The sequence below is a fragment of the Pleuronectes platessa genome, chromosome 20 (genome assembly GCF_947347685.1).
Source record: "Pleuronectes platessa chromosome 20, fPlePla1.1, whole genome shotgun sequence".
Taxonomy (NCBI): domain Eukaryota; kingdom Metazoa; phylum Chordata; class Actinopteri; order Pleuronectiformes; family Pleuronectidae; genus Pleuronectes; species Pleuronectes platessa.
This window is the reverse complement of record NC_070645.1, coordinates 20979764-21005173: the sequence shown is the minus strand read 5'-3', so window position 1 is coordinate 21005173 and position 25410 is coordinate 20979764. Positions and strand designations below refer to the sequence as shown.

The window sequence follows — 25410 nt, the reverse complement described above, 5'->3', positions numbered from 1 at the left end:
CTGAACCAGTTCTAACTGGTTTCCTTCCAGGTCACTCATGCAACTACTTAGATGACCCGGAACCGAATCTAGTTTAATCCTGAACCCGACTGGTCAGTAGGCGGAGCTTCACAAGGCGTTAACCTGTATTATGGGATGTTTCCTTGGTAACCACAAATCTTGCTTCATCGTACGTGACCAATCTAAACCTGAAGCTTGTTTACTGGGGTTTGTTTATTGATTACGTTATTGATGTGCACTTGTTTACAGTGAGATGTTTACTTGTTTACAGTGAGATGTGTACTTGTTTACAGTGAGATGTTTACTTGTTTACAGGTGAGTTGTGTACTTGTTTACAGGTGAAGTGTGTACTTGTTTTACAGGTGAAGTGTGTACTTGTTTACAGGTGAGATGTGTACTTGTTTACAGGTGAAGTGTGTACTTGTTTACAGGTGAAGTGTGTACTTGTTTACAGGTGAAGTGTGTACTTGTTTACAGGTGAGATGTGTACTTGTTTACAGGTGAAGTGTGTACTTGTTTACAGGTGAGATGTGTACTTGTTTACAGGTGAGATGTGTACTTGTTTACAGGTGAGATGTGTACTTGTTTACAGGTGAAGTGTGTACTTGTTTACAGGTGAGATGGGCTGTCTTGGAGGGCAGACGGAGGAAGAACGACTGGATGAAAAAGCAAAGAGAGAAGCAAACAAGAAGATTGAGAGACAACTTCAGAAAGAGAGACAGGCTTACAAAGCTACACATAGACTATTACTGCTGGGTGAGACCACTGTCTGTCTCTCTACCTGTCTGTCTCTCTACCTGTCTGTCTCTCTACCTGTCTGTCTGTCTCTCTACCTGTCTGTCTGTCTCTCTATGTCTGTCTCTCTACCTGTCTGTCTGTCTCTCTACCTGTCTGTCTGTCTCTCTAACTACCTGTCTGTGTGCAGGTGCAGGAGAATCAGGTAAAAGCACGATTGTGAAACAGATGAGGATTCTTCACGTCGACGGCTTCAACGCTGAGTGAGTCCATGACATCATCACATCCTGTCAGCTGATCACATGATCATGTCTCATCAGTTATCCACCCTCCACCTTTAATTCTCCAAAACCAATAATCACAGCTATTTATAAAGTACAGGAAACAAGAAGTCATCATCACGTGTGGTTTAAACTTCACAAGTCGACTGATTCAGAGTCTGTTAAACAACCGACTCCATCTTCAGACCCAAGCTCACAACCTTTCAGAATAAAAGCTTTTTAATTCAGCTCCATATGAAGCATAACAGCAACAAAACGTTTGTCACACTTTCACTTTGAAGACAAGCTGCTAAACAGGAAGTGATGTATCGATGTTGTTGCCATGACGGAGACAGCTCCTGTGTCTCAGTCCAATATGATGAAAAATCTAATTATCAAAATGATCTTTGCTGATTATTGATCTGAGGTTTGACTCAGTTACCAACCACCTGAGGACTAAAGAACAGGTTTAACTCCCCCCCCACTGACTGACCCTGCCCCCCACACGCTGACTGACACAAAGCTGGTCGACTATTTATTCAAGTTTATTCATATTGAGACATTTGAGTTTTCTCGTTACTCTGTTTATTGACATATTAGTTGTGTTTGTTTTTGTTTTTATCAGAGAAAAGCAGGAGAAGGGTCAGGACATCAGGAAAAACGTGAAGGACGCCGTCGTGGTAGGTCACCTGACAGGTGGAGCTCTGTCAGCCCCAAGCAGCCAATCAGAGTCAGTGTGTGTGTGTGTGTGTGTGTTTCAGGCCATCGTGTCGGCCATGACCTCGTTGACTCCACCCATACCTATTGGTAACCCTGGCAACCAGTTCAGAGTTGATTACATCAACAGCATCGCACCGCTGTCTGACTTTGAATACACTGAGGTAACACACACACAATTCATATCTACTTGTCTGTTTATCTGCACAGGTTGTGTAGTTACATGTTAAAATGTTCAGCTTCATGTTTCACCCGTCGACAGCTGATGTCAGACCTGAAACAAGGGAACTGTTCCTTTAAATCCCCAGAGACTCTCAGTTGTTTGTTTTAATGATGTTAATGACATGATGTAACGAGTTATCCAGGGACTAACACACACACACACACACACATACACACACACACACACACACACACAGTGTCTCAGGACTCATTATCTTATCGTCTCTGAGGACGACAAAGAGACAAAACAAGCGTTTTCCTGTTTCTCTTCCCACCTCGTTCACTTCACTTGTTCTGTCAGCGCTGCAGCTGATTGGTCGACTGGATTCACTCACTTAAAGTGCTGTTACCACCGTCCAATCAGATGCTGTCACATTGAGGCACTAACTTGCAAGAAAAACCTGCGACTGTCAAAGGTGCAACGTGTGAGATTATTCCCAGAATATAGAGATCCGTAGAAATCAATGTGCATCTACATGGAGACAACATTAGGTCCTCTAGCGCCACCATCAGGACAAACTACATGTGTGCATCTCCTCCACTGGAGCAGACCAATCAGGATGTAAACATGAGAGCTACATGGCTACCAGGACTTTAATGTGTGTGTGTGTGTGTGTGTGTGTGTGTGTGTGTGTGTGTGTGTGTGTGTGTGTGTGTGTGTGTGTGTGTGTGTGTGTGTGTGTGTGTGTGTGTGTGTGTGTGTGTGTGTGTGTGTGTGTGTGTGTGTGTGTGTGTGTCAGGAGTTCTATGAGCATGCTCAGCAGCTCTGGGTGGATGACGGCATCAGGGCATGTTTTGAACGCTCCAACGAATATCAGCTGATCGACTGCGCTCAGTAGTAAGATCACACAAACACACAAAAACACACACACGACATCACACTGAAGTTTATTCAAGACCCATTCACATGTTGGCCTGATGCAATCATACTGATGCCAAATGTTAGCCTTACATTAACATTCTTAAAGATCTGTTTTACCATTAGGCTAATGTTAGCCTGACTTTAGGCTAGCAGTAAACCAAGTCTTTACTCTAAAACAGAAGAATTTTTGTGACGACGTCCCCAAAACATACGTAATACAAGTTCATGTCCAAATATACCGATCAGAATACTCCACTAACAATGATGGACCTATCACAGAGCCGGGGGATTGGCTGAGAGACCTGTGATGTCACATGTAGATGCTTCGTGAACACGTGTGTTGGTGTGTTACAGTTTCCTGGACAAGTTGGACTTGGTCAGGAGGCCGGACTATACGCCCACTGACCAGGTAACAAGCCGACCAATCAGCTTTAGGTATCAGGCATCCATGGTGACTCACCTGTTGCAGAATCACAGTTTTCTTCTTCTCCTGCAGGATTTGTTGCGCTGCAGAGTTTTGACTTCAGGGATAATTGAAACCAGGTTCCAGGTCGACAAGGTCAACTTCCAGTGAGTGTCTGAGGACCCCCCCCCCCATCCCCCTGCAGCCGTCAGCTGTCTCCCGACCTGACGGCTGCTTTATTCAGTCGAGATATAAATCAAAGGTCACAGTGTTTTAAACTGCAACTCCCAAAAAGCATTGCAGTAAGAACCAGCCAATCAGAGAGCTTTAACACGAATTTTGTGTTTTACAATTGCTCTGAGAAACAACTGAGATGTTTTGATTGGCCAGGTCTCAGTGGCCATGCATCATGGGAAAGTCTTTACCCTGTTTGTGTGTCTGCTCTTGTACAGATGTCTCTTTGAGGACCAGTTTGACTGTACAACCTGCGGAGTGAGGACATTTTGTCCGGTCTTCACTCTGTGACCTCTAGTGGACTGTTTGGGGGTTATGACTTTGTTTTAGGGTTAAAATCCGGTTTAGGTTAGGGTTTGAGTTACAGCTAGTGTTAGGGTTAGGCATTTAGTTGGGATGGTTAAGGTTAGAGTAAGGGCCTAGGGAATGAGTTTCTGTACTAAGATAGAAGTACAAACATGTGTGTGTGTTAGAAACTGATCCATGACCCATGTTCTGTCAGTATGTTTGATGTAGGTGGACAGAGGGACGAACGCAGGAAGTGGATTCAGTGCTTCAACGGTGAGAGAATAAGTCATTAAAACCCCCAGTGAACATCTGTATGTGTGTTACTGTGTTTACCTGTGTGATCTCTGAGTACAGATGTCACGGCCATCATCTTCGTCGCCGCCAGCAGCAGCTACAACATGGTCATCAGAGAGGACAACTCCACCAATCGACTGCGAGAGTCTCTGGACCTCTTCAGGTCCATCTGGACCAACAGGTTAAACAATGAACGCCCCTGCTCTGTGATTGGCTGGCTCTAACCTTCTCTGCTCTCTGATTGGCCGCTGTTAACCCTGTCCGCCCTGTGATTGGCTGCAGGTTTCTGAAGACCATATCCGTGATCTTGTTCCTGAACAAACAGGATGTCCTTGCTGACAAAATTCTGGCGGGAAAATCTAAACTGGAGGATTATTTCCCTGAATACGCCAACTACACAGTTCCTGTTGACGGTCAGAGTTCACACAGAGACGCCATCAGTGACTGAATCTGACCTTTAACCTGACACCTTATAAGCATCAGGATGTGATTAACACATGATGACATCACTTCCTGTTTCCAGCTGTTCCTGATGCTGATGAAGACGCCAGAGTGGCCCGAGCAAAGTTCTTCATCAGAGATGAGTTTTTGGTAAAAACACATCAAAACTTTTCTCACCTGATGATGAAAGATTGACATCAACTGTTAAGTTTAAACTGACATGTCAAAACGAAATGTGTTCAGATTTAACTTATTGGGTCGAACAAATTCAAACAGATGTGTTGAAACTAACATTTATAAAAAGTTGACTGAAGCGTGTTGACGTGTTGAATCTGAAGCGTGTTGACGTGTTGAATCTGAAGCGTGTTGACGTGTTGAATCTGAAGCGTGTTGACGTGTTGAATCTGAAGCGTGTTGACGTGTTGAGTCTGAAGCGTGTTGACGTGTTTGAATCTGAAGCGTGTTGACGTGTTGAATCTGAAGCGTGTTGACGTGTTGAGTCTGAAGCGTGTTGAGTCTGAAGCGTGTTGACGTGTTGAGTCTGAAGCGTGTTGACGTGTTGAATCTGAAGCGTGTTGACGTGTTGAGTCTGAAGCGTGTTGAATCTGAAGCGTGTTGACGTGTTGAGTCTGAAGCGTGTTGACGTGTTTGAATCTGAAGCGTGACCTCTTCTCCTGCTCCTCAGCGGATCAGCTTGGCGAGCAGCGATGGGAAGCATCACTGTTATCCTCACTTCACCTGCGCAGTGGACACCGAGAACATCCGGCGCGTCTTCAACGACTGTCGTGACATCATCCAGCGCATGCACCTGAGGCAGTACGAGCTGCTCTGATTGGCTGCTGGGCGATCACTTGTCTAGAGGCTGATATCTTATCAATAGTTGATCAATGCTTATAGATCCTAATATATTTATAACTTCTGTGATCACAGACATTTAATACACAGCTGTTGACGTTTATTGATTAGGACAGACTGAGTATCTGAACATATATTTTGTTTCTGTGCTGATGTCTGACACAGGGGATTGTGGGTAGTGTAGTTCTGATGTTGAAGAGCAAAGATTGTTATTTACCTGCCACAGCAAGAGCGAGATGTCATAATTAGGGGGCGGTGTTAAAGACAAATCTAAATCTATTTTTTCATGTTTATTGTAATTAACTTTCCTCTGATTGGCTGTTTCCATCGCTGATGCAACTTGTAGATTTGTACGTGAAAGATGAGGTGTGTTTCATTTAAGCATTAAAATCTTCTCTTTGTAGAGTTCAGTTAGATTTGCTTTAAATTCTAAATCTTTTAATTAAAACAATTTAACATTAAAGAGTTTTTATGTCAAAGTTGAATTTGTTTGTGGTCTTTTTTTTACCTTCACATCATCAAATCAATTTATCGGTTATCGGAAAACTGTCATACGTGATATGACTGTGCAGGTGTGTGAATACACACACACATGTATACAGTGCTGTGAAAAAGTATTTGCTCCCTTCCAGATTTTTTGGCATATCTGTCACACTTAAATGATTCAGATCATCAAAGAAATTTTAATATTAGACAAAAATAACCCAAGTAAATACAAAATGCAGTTTTTAAATCATGATTTCACTTATTAAGGGAAAGAAGTTATCCAGACCTACCTGGTCCTTTCTGAAAAAGTAGTTGCCCCCTAAACCTAATAACTGGGTGTGTTACCCTTGGCGGCAACAACTGCATCAAGCATTTGCAATAACTGGTGATGAGTCTCTCACATCGCTGTGGAGGAGTCTGGTCCACTCTTCTTTGCAGAATAGTTTTAATTCAGCCACATTGTAGGTTTTGTTAGTATAAACCACTTGTTTGAGGTCATTCCACAGCATCTCAATCGGATTTAAGTCCGGACTTTGACTAGGCCACTCAAGAACCTTCATTTTGTTTGGTAAGCCATTCAGAGGTGGACATGCTGGTGTGTTTCAGATCATTGTCCTGCTGCATAACCCAAGTGCCCTTGAGCTTGAGGTCATGAACTGAGGGCCTGACATTCTCCTAAAGGATTCTGGTAGAGAGCAGAATTCATGGTTCCATCAATTATGGCAAGTCCTCCAGGTCCTGAAGCTGCAAAGCTCAGACCATCACACTACCACCACCATGTTGGACTGTTGGTATGATGTGGTTTTTATCAAATGCTGTGTTAGTTTTACACCAGATGTGACGGGACCCACATCTTCCAAAAGTTCATCTTTTGTTTCGTCAGTCCACAGAATATTTGCCTAAAAGTCTTGGGGATCATCAAGATGTTTTTTGGATAATGTGAGACAAGCCTTTGTTCTTTTTGGTCAGCAGTAGCTTTTGCCTTTGAACTCTCCCATGGAAGCCATTTTTGCCCTGTGTTTTTCTTCTTGTTGAATCATGAACACTGACTTTAACTGAGGCCAGTGCGGCCTGCAGCTCCTGAGATGTTGTTCTGGGTCTTTCATGACCTCCTGGATGAGTCGTTGATGTGCTATAGGAGTAATTTTGATATGCCGGCCACTCCTGGGAAGGTTCCCCACTGTTCCAAGTCTTCTCTATTTGTGGATAATGGCTCTCACCGTGGTTCACTGAAGTCCCAAACCCTAATGGCTTCATAACCCGTTCCACACTTATACATGTCAATTACTTTGTTTCTCATCTGTTTTTGAATTTCTTTAGATCGAGACATGATGTGTTGTTTTTTTAGATCTTTTAGTTTACCTCACTTTGTCAGACAGGGTCTATTTAAGTAATTTATTTATTCAACATGTCTGGCAGTAATCAGGCCTGGATGGGGCTAGTGAAATTGAATTTAGCTTTCCAAAAAATCACAATTCATTCATGATTTATCATTGGGGGCAATGATGCTTTTTCACATAAGGCCAGGTAGGTTTGGATAGCTTTTTTCCCTTAATAAATGAAATCATTTAAAAACTACATTTTATATTTACTCGGGTTATCTTTGTCTAATATAAAAATTGGTTTAATGATCTGAAACATTTAAGTGTGACAAATTTGCAACAAAATAAGAAACCAGGAAGGGGGCAAATACTTTGTCACAGCACTGTATATATATATATAAGGTCTAACCTTACATACATACATATATATATATATACATACACACGTGATGTGCTTGATCAATGAGTATATATACATAAACATATATATAAACATATGTCAAGTTTAACTTTTTATAGTTTCGGGAAATGTACTGCACCAAAACACACACACGTGATCTGCTCAGTTTGAATAACCCATCACCACGACCCCAGGTGACGTTCAGGTAAGCGCGTGAACTGTGAGGCCGTCAATGGCAGGGGAGAATGCGCATGCGTGTGAGGTGATGCGCCGTCGCGTTCAGAGGATGCTTGGCGCGCTGCCTGCGTGCTCCTGCAGTGTGTGCGTGCTGGCGCAAAGCGCGGCCTTAGCTCGGTGCTCGTCCTCATCAACAACAACAACAACAACCGGACCAAGCGTTTCCCGGCTCCCGGTGCTCGAACCCCCAGGAGGACGCGCACGGCCCGGGCCTGTGTGACGGTAAGAGCCGCTCCCGGTGCCGCGCTCGGCTTCTGTCCTCGCTCCGGCGTCGTTTCCGCGGGATGTCTGCGCGCTCTCGAGCCGTTCATGGCCGCTCGAGCCCCGAGTCGCCGCGGATGCTCGCGTGCTTGTGAGTCGGGGCCGGGGACGGCGGGGCGCGGGGCACGCGGCCGGTCCCCCGCCGGTGATGGTGTGTGACGGTGTAACGGGAACACACCGTTAACAGACGGTTACCGGAGAAACGCCATCTTGTGTGAGCGCGGAGCGGCGGGCCGGACTGTCCGCCATTTACTGAGCGTTTCACACACCGAGTCCCGGGGAACACACCGACTGACGGACCCCGGGTCTGAGCCGGCGCACACCGGGCAGCTGGCTCGAATCCCCCCGGTACCGTGGACGAAGTTAATCGTTCACCCGACTGTTAGCTACAAGCTAACGTTAGCCTGACCGGTGAAGTCAGCTGCTTTACACCGGACATGATGACGTTGTATTCGCGTTAGCCTCGCAGCTGTTAGCCCGTTAGCTTAGCTCCAAGTTTCACAATAAAACCCGTTCGCTTCCTGCGCATGAATTTAAATAGGAACGTAAATAAATCTGCGTGAATGCGAACCTAACAAGTCCACGGTGCTGCTCCGCTAAAGGCATCGGAGCGTGTGTACGCGCCCATGTGCGCGTGTCCGCTGTAGTAGATCAACATGAACTATTGGTGTGAAACTGCGGTGGGGGGGCATGACGTGAGACACAATGAAATCACCTTCTCGGGATGACGTCATAAACAATATATCAGATCATGTAGAATCTGATGTTTTTCAGTTTCCTTCAGTATCTGAGTCAGTGTAAACAGGAAGTGATCAGTCACCTGCTTTTATTTTTTGAAAGAACAGGAAGTGTTAACAGTGAGCTGCTTTTACTTTGAAAGTAAACTGATACAGGAAAAGAAGCGGTTCCCAGATGTGTCTGTTGATGGTTTCCTGAGTCACGTGGTTGTGGCCTCTGTTGGACAGATGACGGAGACGGTGAAGTACGTGGACGACGAGCACAGGAGCATCTTCCTGAAGCTGCTGAACGAGCAGCGGCTGGAGGGCGAGCACTGTGACATCGCCGTGGTGGTCGAAGACGTCAAGTTCCGAGCTCACCGCTGTGTCCTCGCCGCCTGCTCCAACTACTTCAAGAAGCTCTTCAAGAAACATGAGGTTCAAAACAGCACACGTTAACACAAATACACAGACACACAAGACTGATTCACACCTTTCTGAATACTTCAATACTTGTGTTGGTGTCAGGTGGACAACTCATCTGTGATTGAGATCGACTTCATCCGCTCCGACATCTTTGAGGAGGTGTTGAACTACATGTACACGGCGAAGATCTCCGTCAGGAAGAGAGACGTTAACCTGATGATGTCATCAGGACAAATCCTGGGCATCCGCTTCCTCGACAAGCTGTGCTCACAGGTAACACAAACACACACACACACACACACTCACACACAGCTAACATCCCTCCTCACTAACCACAATCCTGACGATGCATTTGCGTGTCCTCAGAAACGAGACGTGTCCTCAGAAGACAAAGACAAGTTTCCATACGACATCGTGAAGATGGCTCTGCCTCCGGAGGCTCAGCTGGCTGCTGAGGCTGACGTACGATCTGATCCTTACTCATCAGATTCATTCAGGATCCATCATGTCTCCTTCAACATGTCCCTGTGGTGCGTTCAGGTCCTCGGGGAGCACGACGACACGCCCACCGCCGATGACCTCGTTGAGGCATCAGCCAATCAGGAGTTGGATAAGTCTCCCAGTGCAGCGCTACGTGTCCAGGAAGCAATCCTGAAGGAACTGACCAATGATGATGTACACAAGGTACGACACACACATGCATGCACACAGCTCGGTCAGCAGTCGCCCTGTTGTGTCCGTTGTCGTGTTGTCGATACCAAAATGTTTGTTTCAAATACCACATCATGAATTTAAATACTTTTCTCTCCATCCGAGTCAGAGGCTCCAGACTTCTGTCGTATAAAAATGATAGTGATATAGTTCTTCGTAGCAGAATATACAGAGAAGTTTCAATGTTAATCTGACCAGTATGTCACAAATACAGGTATGCTACTCCTTTCAAAATAAAGGTTGATTGAATCCATTCATTCATTTTCTTTAAGTTTTATTGTGAAATATTTGCAACACTGGTCCAAACATAGCATGAAACCGGAAACATGAAAGTAAAACTTAGATTTTTTTTGTCAAGTGAGAAACCATGTTTGAACACATCTAAAAGTGTAAACAAACACAAACATGAGTGGGTATCCAGCACCTGTGAACTTTTGACCTCCAGGTTACGTGTTATGACCAGGATGTGGTGACAGACATGGAGGCTGAGCCTAAAGAGCTGGGGGCGGAGCATCACGCCACCCAGACGCTGACGTTTGCTGACAGTATGGGGGAGGTGAAGGACGAGCAGCCGCCTGGTTGGTCCACAGCCACCACCGACATGAAGTTTGAATACTTGTTGTATGGACACAGAGAACAACTTGCCTGTCAGGTGTGTGGGAAGAGCTTCCTGGACGAAAGCCGCCTCAGGTAAGTGACACACACACACACACACACACACACACAAACACACACACACACACACACACACACACACACACACTTCAGAGTTTCAGTTTTTTATGAAGCTCGTTCACTTGTCATCAGGTAAATCACCATGTTAACTTACGCTGAGCAGCTGACCTGCTCCAGGGTCAGTTGGAGATAAGAGATCAAACAGTATTAAGCTCCGCCCACTGACAAGCCCTTCCTTTGAACCATGACATCATGTTCTTAGAGGTTCTGTGGAGCTGGTTGTTGGAGTCTCTGAGGAGGACCAGGGTCTTCAGAGACCCACAAGATCCTCTGAGCTCCTCTGAGGAGCTTCTGAAAGATCTAGATTCTCCTCAGAGGATGAACCTCTGTCAGCTGCTGGAGCCCAACAGAACCAGCCTGACCAGTAAAGTGCTCCCAGTACCACAGACTGCAGCTACTTCACTTAATGATACTGATGTAGTGGGAGTGTTAGCGGAGGAGAACCTCTCATACTTTACTACTTTGATCCTTGAAGTAGTTTCAATCCGGTGTAATATATGTGTGTGTTTGTGTGTGTGTGTGTGTGTGTTTTTGTAGGAAACACGAGAAGCTTCACTCGGCCGAGCGTCCGTTTGCGTGTGAGATCTGCACCAAGGCGTTCACCACACACGCTCACCTGAAAGGTACAAACACACCTGAGCTCAGGTCACCTGACTCTGACATCACACACTGTTTCATATGCGACTCACACCTGGTTATATGGTTACACAGGTGTGGTCACTGTGTAAATGATGTTTTGAGGGAGTTGTGTGTTGATGAAATCAGGTGATGTATTTCTAATGTTGACCTGAAGAAGCTCCGCCCTCACCTGTCTCACCTCTGTGCTCCAGAACACCTGAAGATCCACACGGGGTTCAAACCATATCGGTGTGACGTTTGTGGAAAATCGTTCATCAGAGCGCCGGACCTTAAAAAACATGAACGAGTTCACAGCAACGAGAGACCATTCGCCTGCCAGATGTGTGACAAGGTGAGTTCACGCCCGTCTGCTTCACCTGTCTCACCTGTCTCACCTGTCTGTCTCTCAGCTGTCTAACCTGTCTGTCTGCAGGCGTTTAAACACAAGTCTCACCTGAAGGATCACGAGAGGAGACACAGAGGAGAGAAACCATTTGTCTGTCCCTCCTGCACCAAGGCCTTCGCCAAGGTAAAGCTAATACTACAGTTAGAGTACTGTTACTACTGCTACTCCGAGTACTCCTGTCCCTGGTGTACTCAGGATCACTTTGTATTTTCAGGCCTCAGATCTGAAGCGTCATGAAAACAACATGCACAGTGAGAGGAAGCAGCTGAATCCACTGCAGAGCGACACAGAGACACTGCAGGCCGCCGCCATGGCTGCAGAGGAGCAACATCTGGACAGCATCAGCTGATCCAAACATCTGGACAGCATCAGCTGATCCAAACACCTGGACAGCATCAGCTGATCCAAACATCTGGACAGCATCAGCTGATCCAAAACATCTGGACAGCATCAGCTGATCCAAAACATCTGGACAGCATCAGCTGATCCAAAACATCTGGACAGCATCAGCTGATCCAAAACATCTGGACAGCATCAGCTGATCCAAAACATCTGGACAGCATCAGCTGATCCAAACATCTGGACAGCGTCAGCTGATCAAAACATCTGGACAGCGTCAGCTGATCCAAAACATCTGGACAGCGTCAGGCGATCCAAACATCTGGTGGACTCCAGCTGTTGATGACATCATCATTCAACCATTTTCTCTGTATCTTATGTTCATTTTTAACAGAGACCTTTTATGAAGTTCTGTTTGTGTTGAAGTCGTTTCCTCGTGTGCGACAGTAAACTGATGACCTCAGTAGTCATGTGATCCACGTGATGTATGGCTTCATGTACGATCTCACATTGTTTTTACACGTGAAACCAAACTCTGTACAGAAATCAGCTGATTTTCAAGCTGTTGGTTTGTGTTGTATAAAACCGTTGCTCTGTTCAGTTTCATGAGCGGAGCCGCTGTTAGAACACGTCTGTTTATTTCATCACGATAAACTACAGGTGCCCAGAGTGGACACGTGAACTGAACTTTTTACACGGTTCCACTGAAAATAAACCTTTTCATTCAGATCTTCTGTAACTTGGACATTATCACATCTCCACACGTTAGCAGCTCATTCTTTGACGTTATTTGCAGTCTGACATATATCGTGTTCACGCTGATGAGTCGGTGGCTTTGGTCAGAACCATCGACCAGCAGGAGCAAAACAAAACACCAACAGATCTTGGTTTTTAATATGAACAAGTCTTCAGATTTTATCAACAAAAAAAGGTGAAACGAGAGGAAGAAAAGAAGATTAATAAAAACATTTATTTTTCTCGAACGTTTTATAAAACACAAGTGAAACTTAAAGTAAACATTTGCTTGACAGGATGTGAGACAGTTGTCAACTGGAGTAGTTTGAGATGTTGGTGCGACAGGTGGTAAGGCACGTTGTGAAACAGGATCAAGGTCTGAAGAGGTGGTGAGACAGGTTGGACCAGTTTTGGGACAGGTCTCAGATGACTGTAGGTCGGTAGTGAGACAAATGTCTATGAATCAGGGTTTGATCAGCCAATCACAGTGAGGATTCACTCTGTAAACATCCAACAGGACGCAGTCTGGGTGGAGGCGACGTTCACCTGAGAGACAGACAGGTGTAGATATTCAGATTTACATGTGGAGCAGGTGAGTTTATTTTGATGATGTCAAAACCAGACTCACAGATGTTTCCTCCGACCTCATACAGACACTGAACTGGACTGATGGTCGAGAGAGAGAGTGAGAGAGAGAGAGAGAGACAGAATCAATGGAAGCTTTATAAATGTTTTTTTAAATTGTGGCTCAGAGAACCTCCACCTGGACCGGAGCAGTGATGCAGGAGGGCTGTGTCTCCTCCGGGACACAAGGCGCCAGCTGCCAGAGGGACACGAGAGACGCATGGACAAGAGCGTTTGTTTTGATAAATGTTTCCTCCTGTTTTAAAGAATAAAAGGATGCTGAAAAGCAACTGGTTTGTCTCTGGCTGTTGAGGTGAGACTCCGGTGGCGCCCCAGGCTGATCCGGTGCAGGTGGAGGTGCCCACAGTGTGGTCTTTGTGTGTGTCTGTGTGTGTGTGTGTGTTACCTGTTCTCACACTCATAGCGAGCAGTGACGTCTTTGGCTCTAGTTTGTCCGTCAAGCTGTACCGCCATGGAAACCTTGGTGTGCGAGGGGGCATGAACCCTGATCACACCTTCACACAGCTCCGCTACCTGCACACACACGTGATGTCACTGATGATGTCAGAGAGCAAACTGTGTCACCGGGTGTGTGTCTCACCTGGTTCTTGTCGTTCTTCCTCCTCAGAAGTCGTTTTGTTGTCCTGGTGAGGCCGAACTGTTTCTGATTGGCTGCCTGGTTCATCTGTCTCACCTGAGACAACAGGAACCTTGGTACCTATTGAAGAAAACAGGAAGTGATGTCACAGCCAGGTGAGAGAGTGATGGTGAGGAGACCGTCCTGAGACTTACGGTCCACAGCAGATCCTGGTGTGTGATCATCAGTCGGATCAGGCGAGCCCCCCCCACCGCCTCTTCCATCTCATCCCGTTGCCTAGCAATGGACTGCTTGTTGCCACGGTGACGGCAGGAGAACAGGTTGGGTGCCATTACCATGGAGACGTTCCACAGAGACATCCGGTTCTGGTCCTGATGAGAGACGACCTCACGCAGGAAGACTAACAGGGCCTGGGGACATGGACACCTGTCAGAGTCTGTGGGAAACCACAGAAACTGATCTGTGTGTGTGTGTTTGTGTGTGTGTGTGTGTGTCTGTGTGTGTGTGTGTGTGTGTGTTTACTCTGAGCGTTTCTCTGTTCACTTCAGGAAGCAACAACGACAAGAGATGAAGAGCCTGAACCTGATGAAGCACCGAGGAGATCCCTACACACACAAACACACAGATACACACCAGTTAGATTGTTAACACCATCATCACCATTGTGTGTGTGTGTGAGTGTGTGTGTGTGTGTGTGCGTGTGTACCCAGCACAGAGTGGTAGGTGGACAGGTGTGTGTGCGTCAGCAGAGGTGTCGGCAGCTCTCTGATGAAAAGCTTCAATAAACCTGCAGCTTCCACCTGTCTCACTGACGACCAGTCGATGTCTCCACCACACCTGTCTAACTCTCGACGCAGGTACTGCAGACAGACAGACAGGAAGATGACCTTCAGAATAAAAGCACTGATAGTACAGGTGCTTGATGAGTGTTACCTTGAGTCGAGCGACTGATCCAGGAACTCTGAGGATCCCCTCAGTCTCCACACTCTGCTCTAAAATACACAACAACTACACACACACACACACACACACACACACACACACATCCCTCAGTTCATATTAACGCACTAACAGTTTCTCCTCATGAAGCTGTTCACACTGAAACTGTGTTTATCCAACCTCAGACAGCAGCTGCGATAGCCCCCCCCCCCCCCACACACACACACAGTTCAACTGTTAGCCTAGCACAAAGCTAATGTCAAATGTCATCTGATACAACATGGACAGACAGAGAGACAGGTACAGACAGACAGGCTCTTCACCTTTTGGTAGACGATGGGAACTTTAACCCCGGGAAACTTCTTCCTGTCGTTCTCCAACAGAAAGTTCAGAGGAACGCCGAACACGCCGCTGTCTGATGGACAGACAGGTGAGGGACAGACGGGTGAGGGACAGACAGGTGGAGAGAGAGAGACACAGGTGGACATGTCTCAGTAAAGCGATTAAATCAGTTTTGCTGATTGTGTTTTTAAGTGATTCATTATTCTTTATTAGTTGTTCAATGGAAATTGTTCATCATTTACTTTTCACAGGGAACTTCAGGTCTGAGAACATGACCCCTGACCCCTAAGCTCTGACCTCAGTTGAACCAATGAGCCCTTCAATGTTCTGCCTGTTTCCGGTCAACCGTTCACACTGGAATGTACAAATGAAACGCACCCTGGTTCCAGCGGCGTGGAGGGCGGGTGTGTTTGGTTTGCACACCCAGAGCGAGCAGAAAGGTGGAGAGCTCAATGTGAGAGATGAAACCAAGCTGAGTGAGGTCACATGACGACAGGTCATCTGCATAGGTGAGACCCTGAGAGGGTGAGACAGGTACGAACTACACACAGACACAAAGGATTATACACACATATTGAATGTGACATCACAGCCTGACTATGACATCATTATAGAACCACATTCTGCAGAACTTCATATAGAATCTTGATGTTTCAGTTTCAGGGTGATTCAGTGACATTTATCTGTTCATCACTGAGTCAACTGCAAACAGGAAGTAATCATATCGGATTCGGCTGCTTTTATTTTGAAAGTGTGCCTCAATGGGAACAGATAAAGGATTAAAAAACCTACCTACTGTTTACCATACATAACAAGAAACAGGAAGTCAGACAGGAAGTCAGACAGGAAGTCAGACAGGAAGTCAGACCTGGGGTCAGAACCTACCGGCACATCACAGCTGTCATCTCCATGGAAACGTAGACAGTCCCAACAAGCCCCACCCTGTTTGTGCTCAGCCACACCTTCTGAGTACGGACAATCCCGCAGCATCCAATCAGGTTGTCTTGTCTGAGTGACAGGCATAGGAGGGGAGGGGCTTCGGGGTAGAGAGTGTGATGGCGACGACAGATCTTCCGAAGGACGCTCGTTGAAAAGACACGTAGGGACAGACGGTCGAACTGTGAGAGAGACAGGTTAGAGAGAGTCAGGTCAAAGAAAGTCATGGGAGAGACAGACAGGTAAGAGATAGACAGTCCGTTGACAGACAGACGGGTGAGGGACAGACAAGTGAAACATTGACAGGTTAGAGATAAACAGTCCTGGAGAGGCAGACAGGTGAAAGATAGAGGGGTGAGAGACAGACAGGTTACAGACAGAGAGGTTAGAGATATACAGTCTGGGGAGACAGACAGGTGAAAGATAGAGGGGTGAGAGACAGACATGTTACAGACAGAAAGGTAGAGATAGACAGTCTGGGGAGACAGACAGGTGAAAGATAGAGGGGTGAGAGACAGACAAGTGAAACATTGACAGGTTAGAGATAAACAGTCCTGGAGAGGCAGACAGGTGAAAGATAGAGGGGTGAGAGACAGACAGGTAGAGATAGACAGTTTGGGGAGACAGACAGGTGAAAGATAGAGGGGTGAGAGACAGACATGTTACAGACAGACAGGTGAAAGATAGAGGGGTGAGAGACAGACAAGTGAAACATTGACAGGTTAGAGATAAACAGTCCTGGAGAGGCAGACAGGTGAAAGATAGAGGGGTGAGAGACAGACAGGTAGAGATAGACAGTTTGGGGAGACAGACAGGTGAAAGATAGAGGGGTGAGAGACAGACATGTTACAGACAGACAGGTGAAAGATAGAGGGGTGAGAGACAGACAAGTGAAACATTGACAGGTTAGAGATAAACAGTCCTGGAGAGGCAGACAGGTGAAAGATAGAGAGGTGAGGGACAGACAGGTTACAGACAGACAGGTTAGAGATAGACAGTCTGGAGAGGCAGACAGGTGAAAGATAGAGAGGTGAGGGACAGACAGTTGACAGACAGACAGGTAGAGATAGACAGTCTGGGGAGACAGACAGGTGAAAGATAGAGAGGTGAGAGACAGACATGTTACATACAGAAAGGTAGAGATAGACAGTCTGGGGAGACAGACAGGTGAAAGATAGAGAGGTGAGAGACAGACATGTTACAGACAGAAAGGTAGAGATAGACAGTCTGGAGAGGCAGACAGGTGAAAGATAGAGGGGTGAGAGACAGACAGGTTACAGACAGACAGGTTAGAGATATACAGTCTGGGGAGACAGACAGGTGAAAGATAGAGGGGTGAGAGACAGACATGTTACAGACAGAAAGGTAGAGATAGACAGTCTGGGGAGACAGACAGGTCAAAGATAGAGGGGTGAGAGACAGACATGTTACAGACAGACAGGTGAAAGATAGAGGGGTGAGAGACAGACAGGTTACAGACAGACAGGTTAGAGATATACAGTCTGGGGAGACAGACAGGTGAAAGATAGAGGGGTGAGAGACAGACAGGTTACAGACAGACAGGTTAGAGATATACAGTCTGGGGAGACAGACAGGTGAAAGATAGAGGGGTGAGAGACAGACATGTTACAGACAGAAAGGTAGAGATAGACAGTCTGGGGAGACAGACAGGTCAAAGATAGAGGGGTGAGAGACAGACATGTTACAGACAGACAGGTGAAAGATAGAGGGGTGAGAGACAGACAAGTGAAACATTGACAGGTTAGAGATAAACAGTCCTGGAGAGGCAGACAGGTGAAAGATAGAGGGGTGAGAGACAGACAGGTAGAGATGGACAGTTTGGGGAGACAGACAGGTGAAAGATAGAGGGGTGAGAGACAGACATGTTACAGACAGACAGGTGAAAGATAGAGGGGTGAGAGACAGACATGTTACAGACAGACAGGTAGAGATAGACAGTCTGGAGAGGCAGACAGGTGAAAGATAGAGAGGTGAGAGACAGACAGGTTACAGACAGACAGGTAGAGATAGACAGTCTGGAGAGGCAGACAGGTGAAAGATAGAGGGGTGAGAGACAGACAGGTAGAGATGGACAGTTTGGGGAGACAGACAGGTGAAAGATAGAGGGGTGAGAGACAGACATGTTACAGACAGACAGGTGAAAGTTAGAGGGGTGAGAGACAGACATGTTACAGACAGACAGGTAGAGATAGACAGTCTGGAGAGGCAGACAGGTGAAAGATAGAGGGGTGAGAGACAGACAGGTAGAGATGGTCAGTTTGGGGAGACAGACAGGTGAAAGATAGAGGGGTGAGAGACAGACATGTTACAGACAGAAAGGTAGAGATAGACAGTCTGGGGAGACAGACAGGTGAAAGATAGAGAGGTGAGAGACAGACAGTTGACAGACAGACAGGTTACAGACAGACAGGTTAGAGATAGACAGTCTGGAGAGGCAGACAGGTGAAAGATAGAGAGGTGAGAGACAGACAGTTGACAGACAGACAGGTTACAGACAGACAGGTTAGAGATAGACAGTCTGGAGAGGCAGACAGGTGAAAGATAGAGAGGTGAGAGACAGACAGTTGACAGACAGACAGGTACCTCTGTGGGTGTGGCGACGGATGGTTTTGGTGGTCATGTGGTATCGACCCGGTGATGACCCGGAGCGGTTAGAGGGAGGGGAGGGGCTTCTGTCTGCTAAATCAGCCTGAAAAAGTAAACGCTGAGTCATGACTCACTGCTCGACAACTCCCAGAATCCTTAGCAGCATTCGTCACAGATACAGTCCATGATGCGGTGAGGAAGTTTCCCTCAGAACTCGAGGTCTGACTTGTCCATCGAATCTGTTCTTTAATATGACATCATCACTGCTGCTTGTCAGAGCGCCCCCTGGTGAAGCTTTGTGATTCATACTTTTATCAAACCTCTTCACAAGCTGATTGGCGAATGTCTGATGTATCGTGGTTACCTCAGGTGTGACATCACAGATGTCTGATTTCAACAAAGTTGTTTATAATTAGCTCACCTGAGTGAAGACGTCTCGGACATCTCTGATTGGCTGCTTGTTTCTCTTCCTCAGCGTCTCGTTGTAGTTGTCCAGCCTCCTCCTCACAGTTGTGGCTTGCTGGCGGGTCAACGTAGACAGAAGGGCCTCAGCTGGGGGCGCCATCTTCTCCTCGGACGAGGCCGTGACCAGGGAGGATAACCCCGCCTCTGTCAGCCAGCTCTCGTCTAGCTCCGCCTCTGCAGGTGGATAGAGAGACAGGTGGAGGTGAGACAGAACATGTACCTGTCTCTCTGCAGTCGGCTTCACTTACCGTCCAAACTGTTCCTCTCGTCCTCTTCATCTTCATCCTCGCCCTCCTTCTCTTCCTCGATGCTCTGGACCTCCCTCCAGTACGTTTCCAAGGCAACACGTCGGGAGGCGGAGGTCCCTGTGTGGGGGGGTGGAGGTGGGGAGGAGGAGGAGGGGAGAGGGGTGGATGGTGGAGACGACAACATCCTGTAGAGACAGATCAGACAGCCAATCAGAGTATGAGACTAATTAAAATGAGCCTGTCAGCCAATCAGAGCTGAATACAGATGTATGTGAACAGAGATTGGCTGTTGTCGGTTAACTGATGTTACAGGAAGTAGAAAGTCTTTAACTGGACCCAGATCAGTCAGACCGAGTTCATCTTGACCACTCGGACACCAACATGCTGACGTTATGGCTTCATGACGCGACACCAGATCTAAATGTCACTGATTCAAAATGTCTCTTCTGTTCTTTTGTTGTTAAGTGTCAGATTTGATTTATTGTCCTGAGCTCAGATTGAATATTGATGATGTGAGAGGAAGTAAACGTCTAAAGAGTATTGATCTGTGTATGTGTGTGTGTGTGTGTGTGTGTGTGTGTGTGTGAGTGAATGTGAGTGTGAGAGATTGTTGTGTGTGAGTGTGTGTGAGTGTGAGAGTGTGTGTGTGTGTGTGTCTATGAGTAAGTGTGTGTGTATGAGTGAGTGTGTGTGAGTGTGAGAGTGTGTGTGTGTGTGTGTGTGTGGATGTGAGTGTGTGTGGGTGGGTGTGTTTGCGTGTGTGTGTGTGTTAGTGTGAGTCTTTGAGTGTCTATGTGTATGCATGTGTGTGAGTGTGTGAGTGTGTGAGTGTGTGAGTGTGTATGGGTTTAAGCGGAGCGCCTCTGCCAAAGGAGCCAACAAAGCAAGTCATGTTTTAGAAAGTCTTATTCTTTATGCTGCCTCATTTTGTGTGTGAGAGTGTTTGTGTTTGTTAGTGTGTGGGTGTGAGTGTGTGTGTGAGTGATGGGGGAACCTTGGTCTAATGGTTCTGGTTCCCAGGGGAGGATAGAGTGGGGTACCCAGGCTAATGCTAGCTGCTGCTCTGGGTCCATTAGGAGGAAATGGATGCAGTGTTTTCACTCAGGTCCTCAGACACAGACCTGGTCTTTCCTCCTGAAGAGACGTTAAAACACATGGACACATTCTCACAGTGATAATGAAGAAGGAGATGACGGAACCCGGATCAGGTTCACTGTGTCTGTGTGTCACCTCCAATCAATCAACGAGGAAATCAATCAACAAACTAATCAATTGACAGAACAACAACTTGATTTGAGCATTCAAACAAATGGTCTCAAGTAGAGAAGAAGACCAGGACCTGGACCTGGACCTGGACCTGTTCCTGGACCTGGTCCAGATCTGATCCAGATTCCTTCAACACACCAGTTAATCAACCTGATCTGAACCAGACAGAGGTACCTGTCTGAGTCTGAATCTACTGCTCTGTACCACTCACTCTCTTCAGTTGCAATGTGTTATCTATGTGTTATCTATGTGTTATCTATGTGTTATCTATGTGTTATGTATATGTTATCTATGTGTATGTCTATGTGTTATCTATGTGTTATATATGTGTTATGTATGTGTTATGTATATGTTATCTATGTGTATGTCTATATCAGTATGTGATCAGTGATCAGAAATAAAGAGAAACGAACTCACCCTCTCTTCTCTCATCCGACAGCTGATGTGAGTGGAGACAGGAGGGAGGAGGAGGGGAGGGGCCACAGAGAGGTAGGAGGGGGAGTTAATGTTCTGATCATCGACCAGCTGCAGTTACCTTAGCCGCTAGCTTAGCACAAAGACAAGGAAAAGGGGACATCTATGAGCTTAGCAGAAAGACTAGGAGCAGATAGAGCTGTTAGCTTAGCTTAGCACAAAGAGTAGGAAAAGGGTACAACTATTAGCTTAGCAGAAAGACTAGGAGCAGATAGAGCTGTTAGCTTAGCTTAGCACAAAGAGTAGGAAAAGGGGACAACTATTAGCTTAGCAGAAAGACTAGGAGTAGATAGCGCTGTTAGCTTAGCTTAGACCCTTCGAATATTTTTCAAGACCCCAGCGCCACTAGGAGCTGTCACCGGTTACATCAGCGACACTATTGAGTTTGAGATTGTAAAATGAAGTTTGCCAGACCTTCTATGTAGCACTGTATCAACACAACAGAATTCAGATAGGCCGGGAGGGAATAAGGCTCAAAAGAATGAATTGAGTTACTTAACCAAAAGGCACAATTTATTTATAACCATAACATGCTCACGCACACATGCACACAACAGTGTTTCCCACAGGGTTTTCAGAGATCATGGTGGATGGACCCTGGACCCTGTTGGAAGAGGATATTGTACATTTTAAAGTAAAGATGCATCAATCTGGTCCACTTTCAGAGACAGATTAAGAGGCTAGATTGAAATTATGTATATCTAATGGCAGTCAGAATCTACTGGTGGTGTGAGAAACACTGCACAGACACACTGAGCAGTAAATGGTTCAGTCAACTCTGCAATAGGCACTTTTATAATACTTTAAATAATAAAACTATTTTGCAGCATTAATAACACAAATCAGATCAACATTGTCACTGATATAATGCTACAACTTTCTCAAAGAGAGCCACCATGTGGCATGTCTTCAGTGCAACAGAGTGTTTAACTGACACACACAGGGAAACTAGTCTGGTACCTCACCTGAAGGAAATTACTATCTGCTTCATCCTCCAAGTGTTATGATATAATAATAGAACTCAGACATGTACACGTGTAAACTTTGAACATGGACGAAACTAACTGAGCTGTGGGGGTGCTCACTTCTTACAAATATGATTCATGGCATGTGCCTCTATTAGGGTTGGTTTGGTTTTCAACAACTTTTCAGTTTGCACCAGCTCAGTGCGAGTTGTGTTACTGTTGTGTCACTGTTGTGTCGAGACACCACAACACTTCTACAGTGCGCAGAGTTGGTGTCTCCCAGCGTCACTCTGACGTCTGGACAACGCTAGCAGCTAGTTACTAGCTTCAGCTGTCGTACTCGTACTGGGTCATCTTCTTTCTACAGACCGAACAGAACCCTAACCCTCCCGGTCATTCCCAGTGACGGGCTTCAGCTGCTCGTGTTCCAACCACGACTCCGCAATTCACATTTCACCATTGCCTTTTTCCTTTGCAGCCATATAAATAATTAATAGCGCACTATTTGCAGCTAGCCGTCCTCTACATGGAAGATTCAACGACAAGCGCTACTCGCGCTGCGGTCTCGCGCTGAGACAGACAGACTGTGTACTTCCTGTTATATGCAGGGTGTTGGTTGGGACTCTTGTTTTGAAGGGGGGTTCTTGAGAGAAGTTTTGAAGTGTGAAGGGAAATAAACGGGTGAGATGTCTTGATTCAATAACCATCTCTCGGATCATTTCTCAGCTGAGAACCATCGGCTACACATCTAAAGATCTGAATTTGAAAAAGATTCAAGACTTTTTAATATTTTTTACGGGCCCTGATTTTCCCTAAATTTATATATCAACTTTTAATACTTTTCAAGACCCCGCGATTAACATGTAGGAGCAGATAGAGCTGTTAGCTTAGCTTAGCACAAAGACTAGGAAAAGGGGACAACTATTAGCTTAGCAGAAAGACTAGGAGCAGATAGAGCTGTTAGCTTAGCTTAACACAAAGACTAGGAAAAGGGGACAACTATTAGCTTATAAGAAAGACTAGGAGCAGAGGGAGCTGTTAGCTTAGCACAAAGACTAGGACAAGAGGACAACTATTAGCTTAACACAAAAACTCTGGGCAGAGGAAACAGTTAGCCTAGCTTAGCACAAAGACTGAGAGCAGAGGGATCTGTAAGCTTAGCTTAGCATAAAGAAAGAGCGAAAACCCTGAAAATTAACCAGTGTTAAATAAGTTGATTTTAAATGGGTGAATAAATCAATAATTGTTATAAACTGTATTTATTTATTGTGATTTGTTTGTTTAAATCCGGCTCCTCCCTTCGGGTGACACAGCAGCGCATACGCAGAGAGCTGTCAGTGCTTCCGGGTGGTGGAGCTGTCAGCGGCGGATCTTCGACACGGTGAGTTCCTGTGTCTACTCCCGCCGACCGGCACCGCTCCTCCCGGGTCTCTCTGTCCGGGCCTCCTGCTCCTCTCAGCGGCTCCTCTCTGCAGCTGCAGCCGCCCTCAGGAGTTCGGAGGCCGCAGACAGAGCCGAGAGGCACCGGCGGGTCTGGATGTTGTTTCCGGATTCGATTGGCGTCAATTCACACGAGAGGAGGAAGCGCGTTTCCGCTCAGCTTCACAATAAGAGTCTGGAACGAGAGTCCGATAACTGTTTTAGTCTGAAACAGAATAATCAGACTCCCGTCTGACAAACACACGCACACACACACACACACACACACACACACACACACACACACACACACACACACACACACACAAATGTCCATTAACAAACAATATAGATTATATATATATATATATATATATGTTAATATAAACCATATTGATACTATATATCATTTTATACAATAATATTGTCTTTTGCACACTCTGTCTACATATTCTCACACTCATAGTATATTATATTATCTATTGTATAGTCATACTTATATTTATACCTCTACTATATATCATATCATACTCTTTGTATATTATTTGTATATATAAGTCTATATACACATATTTATACATGTGTACATGTTATTATTATTATTATTATTATTATTATATTTACTATTATTATTATATATACTGTTGCTGCCATTATTACTATATACTGCTATTATATTGGTATAATTACTATCATATATAAATATATATTATGTTATATTATATACTATATATACTGTACAATTTTTATACACTGTCTAACAATAACATTACCAGCATATCATCAGTACTATTACCATCATCTTGCCACTGCACCTTATCTACCTATTTATCTTGTGTTTCTGTTTTTATTCTTTCTACCTCAATATTTTGTGAGGTTATTTATTCAGTAACTTCCTGTATGTGTGTGTGTGTGTGTATTAGTGTGTGTGTCTTAGTGTGTGTGTTCGTTCAGGCTACTGCTCCCTCATGTTTGTGTTTATTTCCTGTTTGAACAGAAAAAAAACAAAGAAAAAGAAGATGAAGAATAAAGTTAGCAGTTCTGAAGGTAACACACTGCCCCCCCCCCCCACCACCACCACACACACACACACACACACACACACACACACACACACACACACACATGATGCCCAGCAGGTGGCGATGTCTCGGCCTTACACGTGGTCATGCCAACCACAGAAACCACAGCCAGGAACATGATTGGATGTTATGGTTCCCTCCTTCCTACCTTCTAACTTCTGTTGCATCATTATCTCACTCAGCTGCCCCCCCCCCCCCCCCCACCCTCATGTGTTTCCATAGAAACAGCAGGCAGATGAGGTGGCTGTTGTCATAGAAACAGCTCTCCATGGTAACAGCCCTGCTGGTTGTGTCCTGTGTATTTTAAGTAAAGGACAGAAGACCTGTCTGTCTGCTGAGAGGGTGAGACGGGTCAGTCCACAGACAGACTCTGACCTGTCTGTCTCTCCTGCAGCAGCAGAGACTGGCCTGCAGGCGGCGCTCCACCAGTCCGTCTTCCTGTCGGCCATGTCTCCACAGCCCGGCCGCGACCTGTCTCTCTGCTGGGAGCAACACCGCAAGCTGCTGCCAGGAGTCACCAGAGTCCACGCCCAGTCCGTCCAACACTGGAGCGTCCAACAGGTCAGTGAGTCCTGTCTCTGTCTCTCTGACCTGTCTGTCTCTCTGTCTCTCTGACCTGTCTGTCCCTCCAGGTGTCAGATTTCATTCAGTCCATCCCCGGTTGTGAAAACCAGGTGAAACAGTTCAGAGATGAGGTGAGACGACCAATCAGCTTCTGTAGATGTAATGACATCACCTTCAA

The 25410-nt window shown here is 45.9% G+C and overlaps 4 protein-coding genes across 7 annotated transcripts in view; 3 read left to right on the top strand and 1 right to left on the bottom strand.

The window, feature by feature from the left end:
- The first annotated feature begins 620 nt into the window (after nucleotides 1-620).
- On the top strand, nucleotides 621-5288 carry LOC128425773 (guanine nucleotide-binding protein G(olf) subunit alpha). Its single transcript, XM_053412559.1, has 12 exons — nucleotides 621-756; nucleotides 926-998; nucleotides 1621-1675; nucleotides 1757-1876; nucleotides 2675-2772; nucleotides 3151-3205; nucleotides 3293-3366; nucleotides 3936-3994; nucleotides 4076-4196; nucleotides 4298-4428; nucleotides 4539-4606; nucleotides 5142-5288. The coding sequence occupies exons 1-12, from the start codon at nucleotides 621-623 to the stop codon at nucleotides 5286-5288; spliced, it is 1137 nt and encodes a 378-aa protein (XP_053268534.1).
- A 2554-nt stretch (nucleotides 5289-7842) lies between these two features.
- On the top strand, nucleotides 7843-12697 carry zbtb14 (zinc finger and BTB domain containing 14). 4 transcript variants are annotated; one of them, XM_053412555.1, is made up of 9 exons: nucleotides 7843-7978; nucleotides 8983-9171; nucleotides 9262-9432; nucleotides 9526-9843; nucleotides 10316-10560; nucleotides 11143-11228; nucleotides 11436-11575; nucleotides 11657-11752; nucleotides 11844-12697. In XM_053412555.1, exons 2-9 carry the CDS (start codon nucleotides 8983-8985, stop codon nucleotides 11976-11978), a joined length of 1380 nt encoding a protein of 459 aa, XP_053268530.1. In that variant the 5' UTR covers nucleotides 7843-7978; the 3' UTR covers nucleotides 11979-12697. The 4 variants fall into 4 exon arrangements, with proteins under 4 accessions (XP_053268530.1, XP_053268529.1, XP_053268531.1 ...); XM_053412554.1 differs by having other exon boundaries at nucleotides 7845-7978; nucleotides 8898-9171; XM_053412556.1 differs by lacking the exon at nucleotides 7843-7978 and having other exon boundaries at nucleotides 8236-9171; nucleotides 11844-11960; nucleotides 12015-12697.
- A 174-nt stretch (nucleotides 12698-12871) lies between these two features.
- On the bottom strand, nucleotides 12872-21108 carry arhgap28 (Rho GTPase activating protein 28). The gene is made up of 15 exons (XM_053412561.1): nucleotides 20457-21108; nucleotides 19463-19647; nucleotides 19171-19388; nucleotides 18747-18852; nucleotides 16092-16324; nucleotides 15585-15747; nucleotides 15188-15279; nucleotides 14859-14933; nucleotides 14632-14785; nucleotides 14448-14530; nucleotides 14120-14335; nucleotides 13929-14045; nucleotides 13734-13861; nucleotides 13332-13369; nucleotides 12872-13249 (listed from the first exon to the last, which is right to left on the bottom strand). Exons 2-15 carry the CDS (start codon nucleotides 19644-19646, stop codon nucleotides 13167-13169), a joined length of 1890 nt encoding a protein of 629 aa, XP_053268536.1. The 5' UTR covers nucleotide 19647; nucleotides 20457-21108; the 3' UTR covers nucleotides 12872-13166.
- A 2383-nt stretch (nucleotides 21109-23491) lies between these two features.
- Nucleotides 23492-25410, top strand: part of LOC128425774 (lethal(3)malignant brain tumor-like protein 1) — a 2753-nt gene continuing 834 nt past the window's right edge. Inside the window, exons 1-4 of the mRNA XM_053412560.1 lie at nucleotides 23492-23548; nucleotides 24584-24633; nucleotides 25063-25229; nucleotides 25301-25363. Coding sequence (XP_053268535.1) covers nucleotides 24606-24633; nucleotides 25063-25229; nucleotides 25301-25363 — 258 coding nt within the window. The 5' untranslated portion in view covers nucleotides 23492-23548; nucleotides 24584-24605. The remainder of the gene's footprint in view (nucleotides 23549-24583; nucleotides 24634-25062; nucleotides 25230-25300; nucleotides 25364-25410) is intronic.

What these genes read in the sequence shown, in the direction of transcription:
- arhgap28 (XM_053412561.1), bottom strand. Translation starts at nt 19,646, where the DNA reads ATGTTGTCGTCTCCACCATCCACCCCTCTCCCCTCCTCCTCCTCCCCA. An exon ending in CGAGAGGAACAGTTTGGACG is followed by an intron (nt 19,389 to 19,462) that starts GTAAGTGAAGCC and finishes ATCCACCTGCAG; the next exon opens with AGGCGGAGCTAGACGAGAGC. An exon ending in ATGACAGCTGTGATGTGCCG is followed by an intron (nt 15,748 to 16,091) that starts GTAGGTTCTGAC and finishes GTCTGTGTGTAG; the next exon opens with TTCGTACCTGTCTCACCCTC.
- LOC128425773 (XM_053412559.1), top strand. Translation starts at nt 621, where the DNA reads ATGGGCTGTCTTGGAGGGCAGACGGAGGAAGAACGACTGGATGAAAAA. An exon ending in GTGGATTCAGTGCTTCAACG is followed by an intron (nt 3,995 to 4,075) that starts GTGAGAGAATAA and finishes CTCTGAGTACAG; the next exon opens with ATGTCACGGCCATCATCTTC. An exon ending in CTACACAGTTCCTGTTGACG is followed by an intron (nt 4,429 to 4,538) that starts GTCAGAGTTCAC and finishes TCCTGTTTCCAG; the next exon opens with CTGTTCCTGATGCTGATGAA.
- zbtb14 (XM_053412555.1), top strand. Translation starts at nt 8,983, where the DNA reads ATGACGGAGACGGTGAAGTACGTGGACGACGAGCACAGGAGCATCTTC. An exon ending in AGCTCTTCAAGAAACATGAG is followed by an intron (nt 9,172 to 9,261) that starts GTTCAAAACAGC and finishes TGTTGGTGTCAG; the next exon opens with GTGGACAACTCATCTGTGAT. An exon ending in GCACCAAGGCCTTCGCCAAG is followed by an intron (nt 11,753 to 11,843) that starts GTAAAGCTAATA and finishes TTGTATTTTCAG; the next exon opens with GCCTCAGATCTGAAGCGTCA.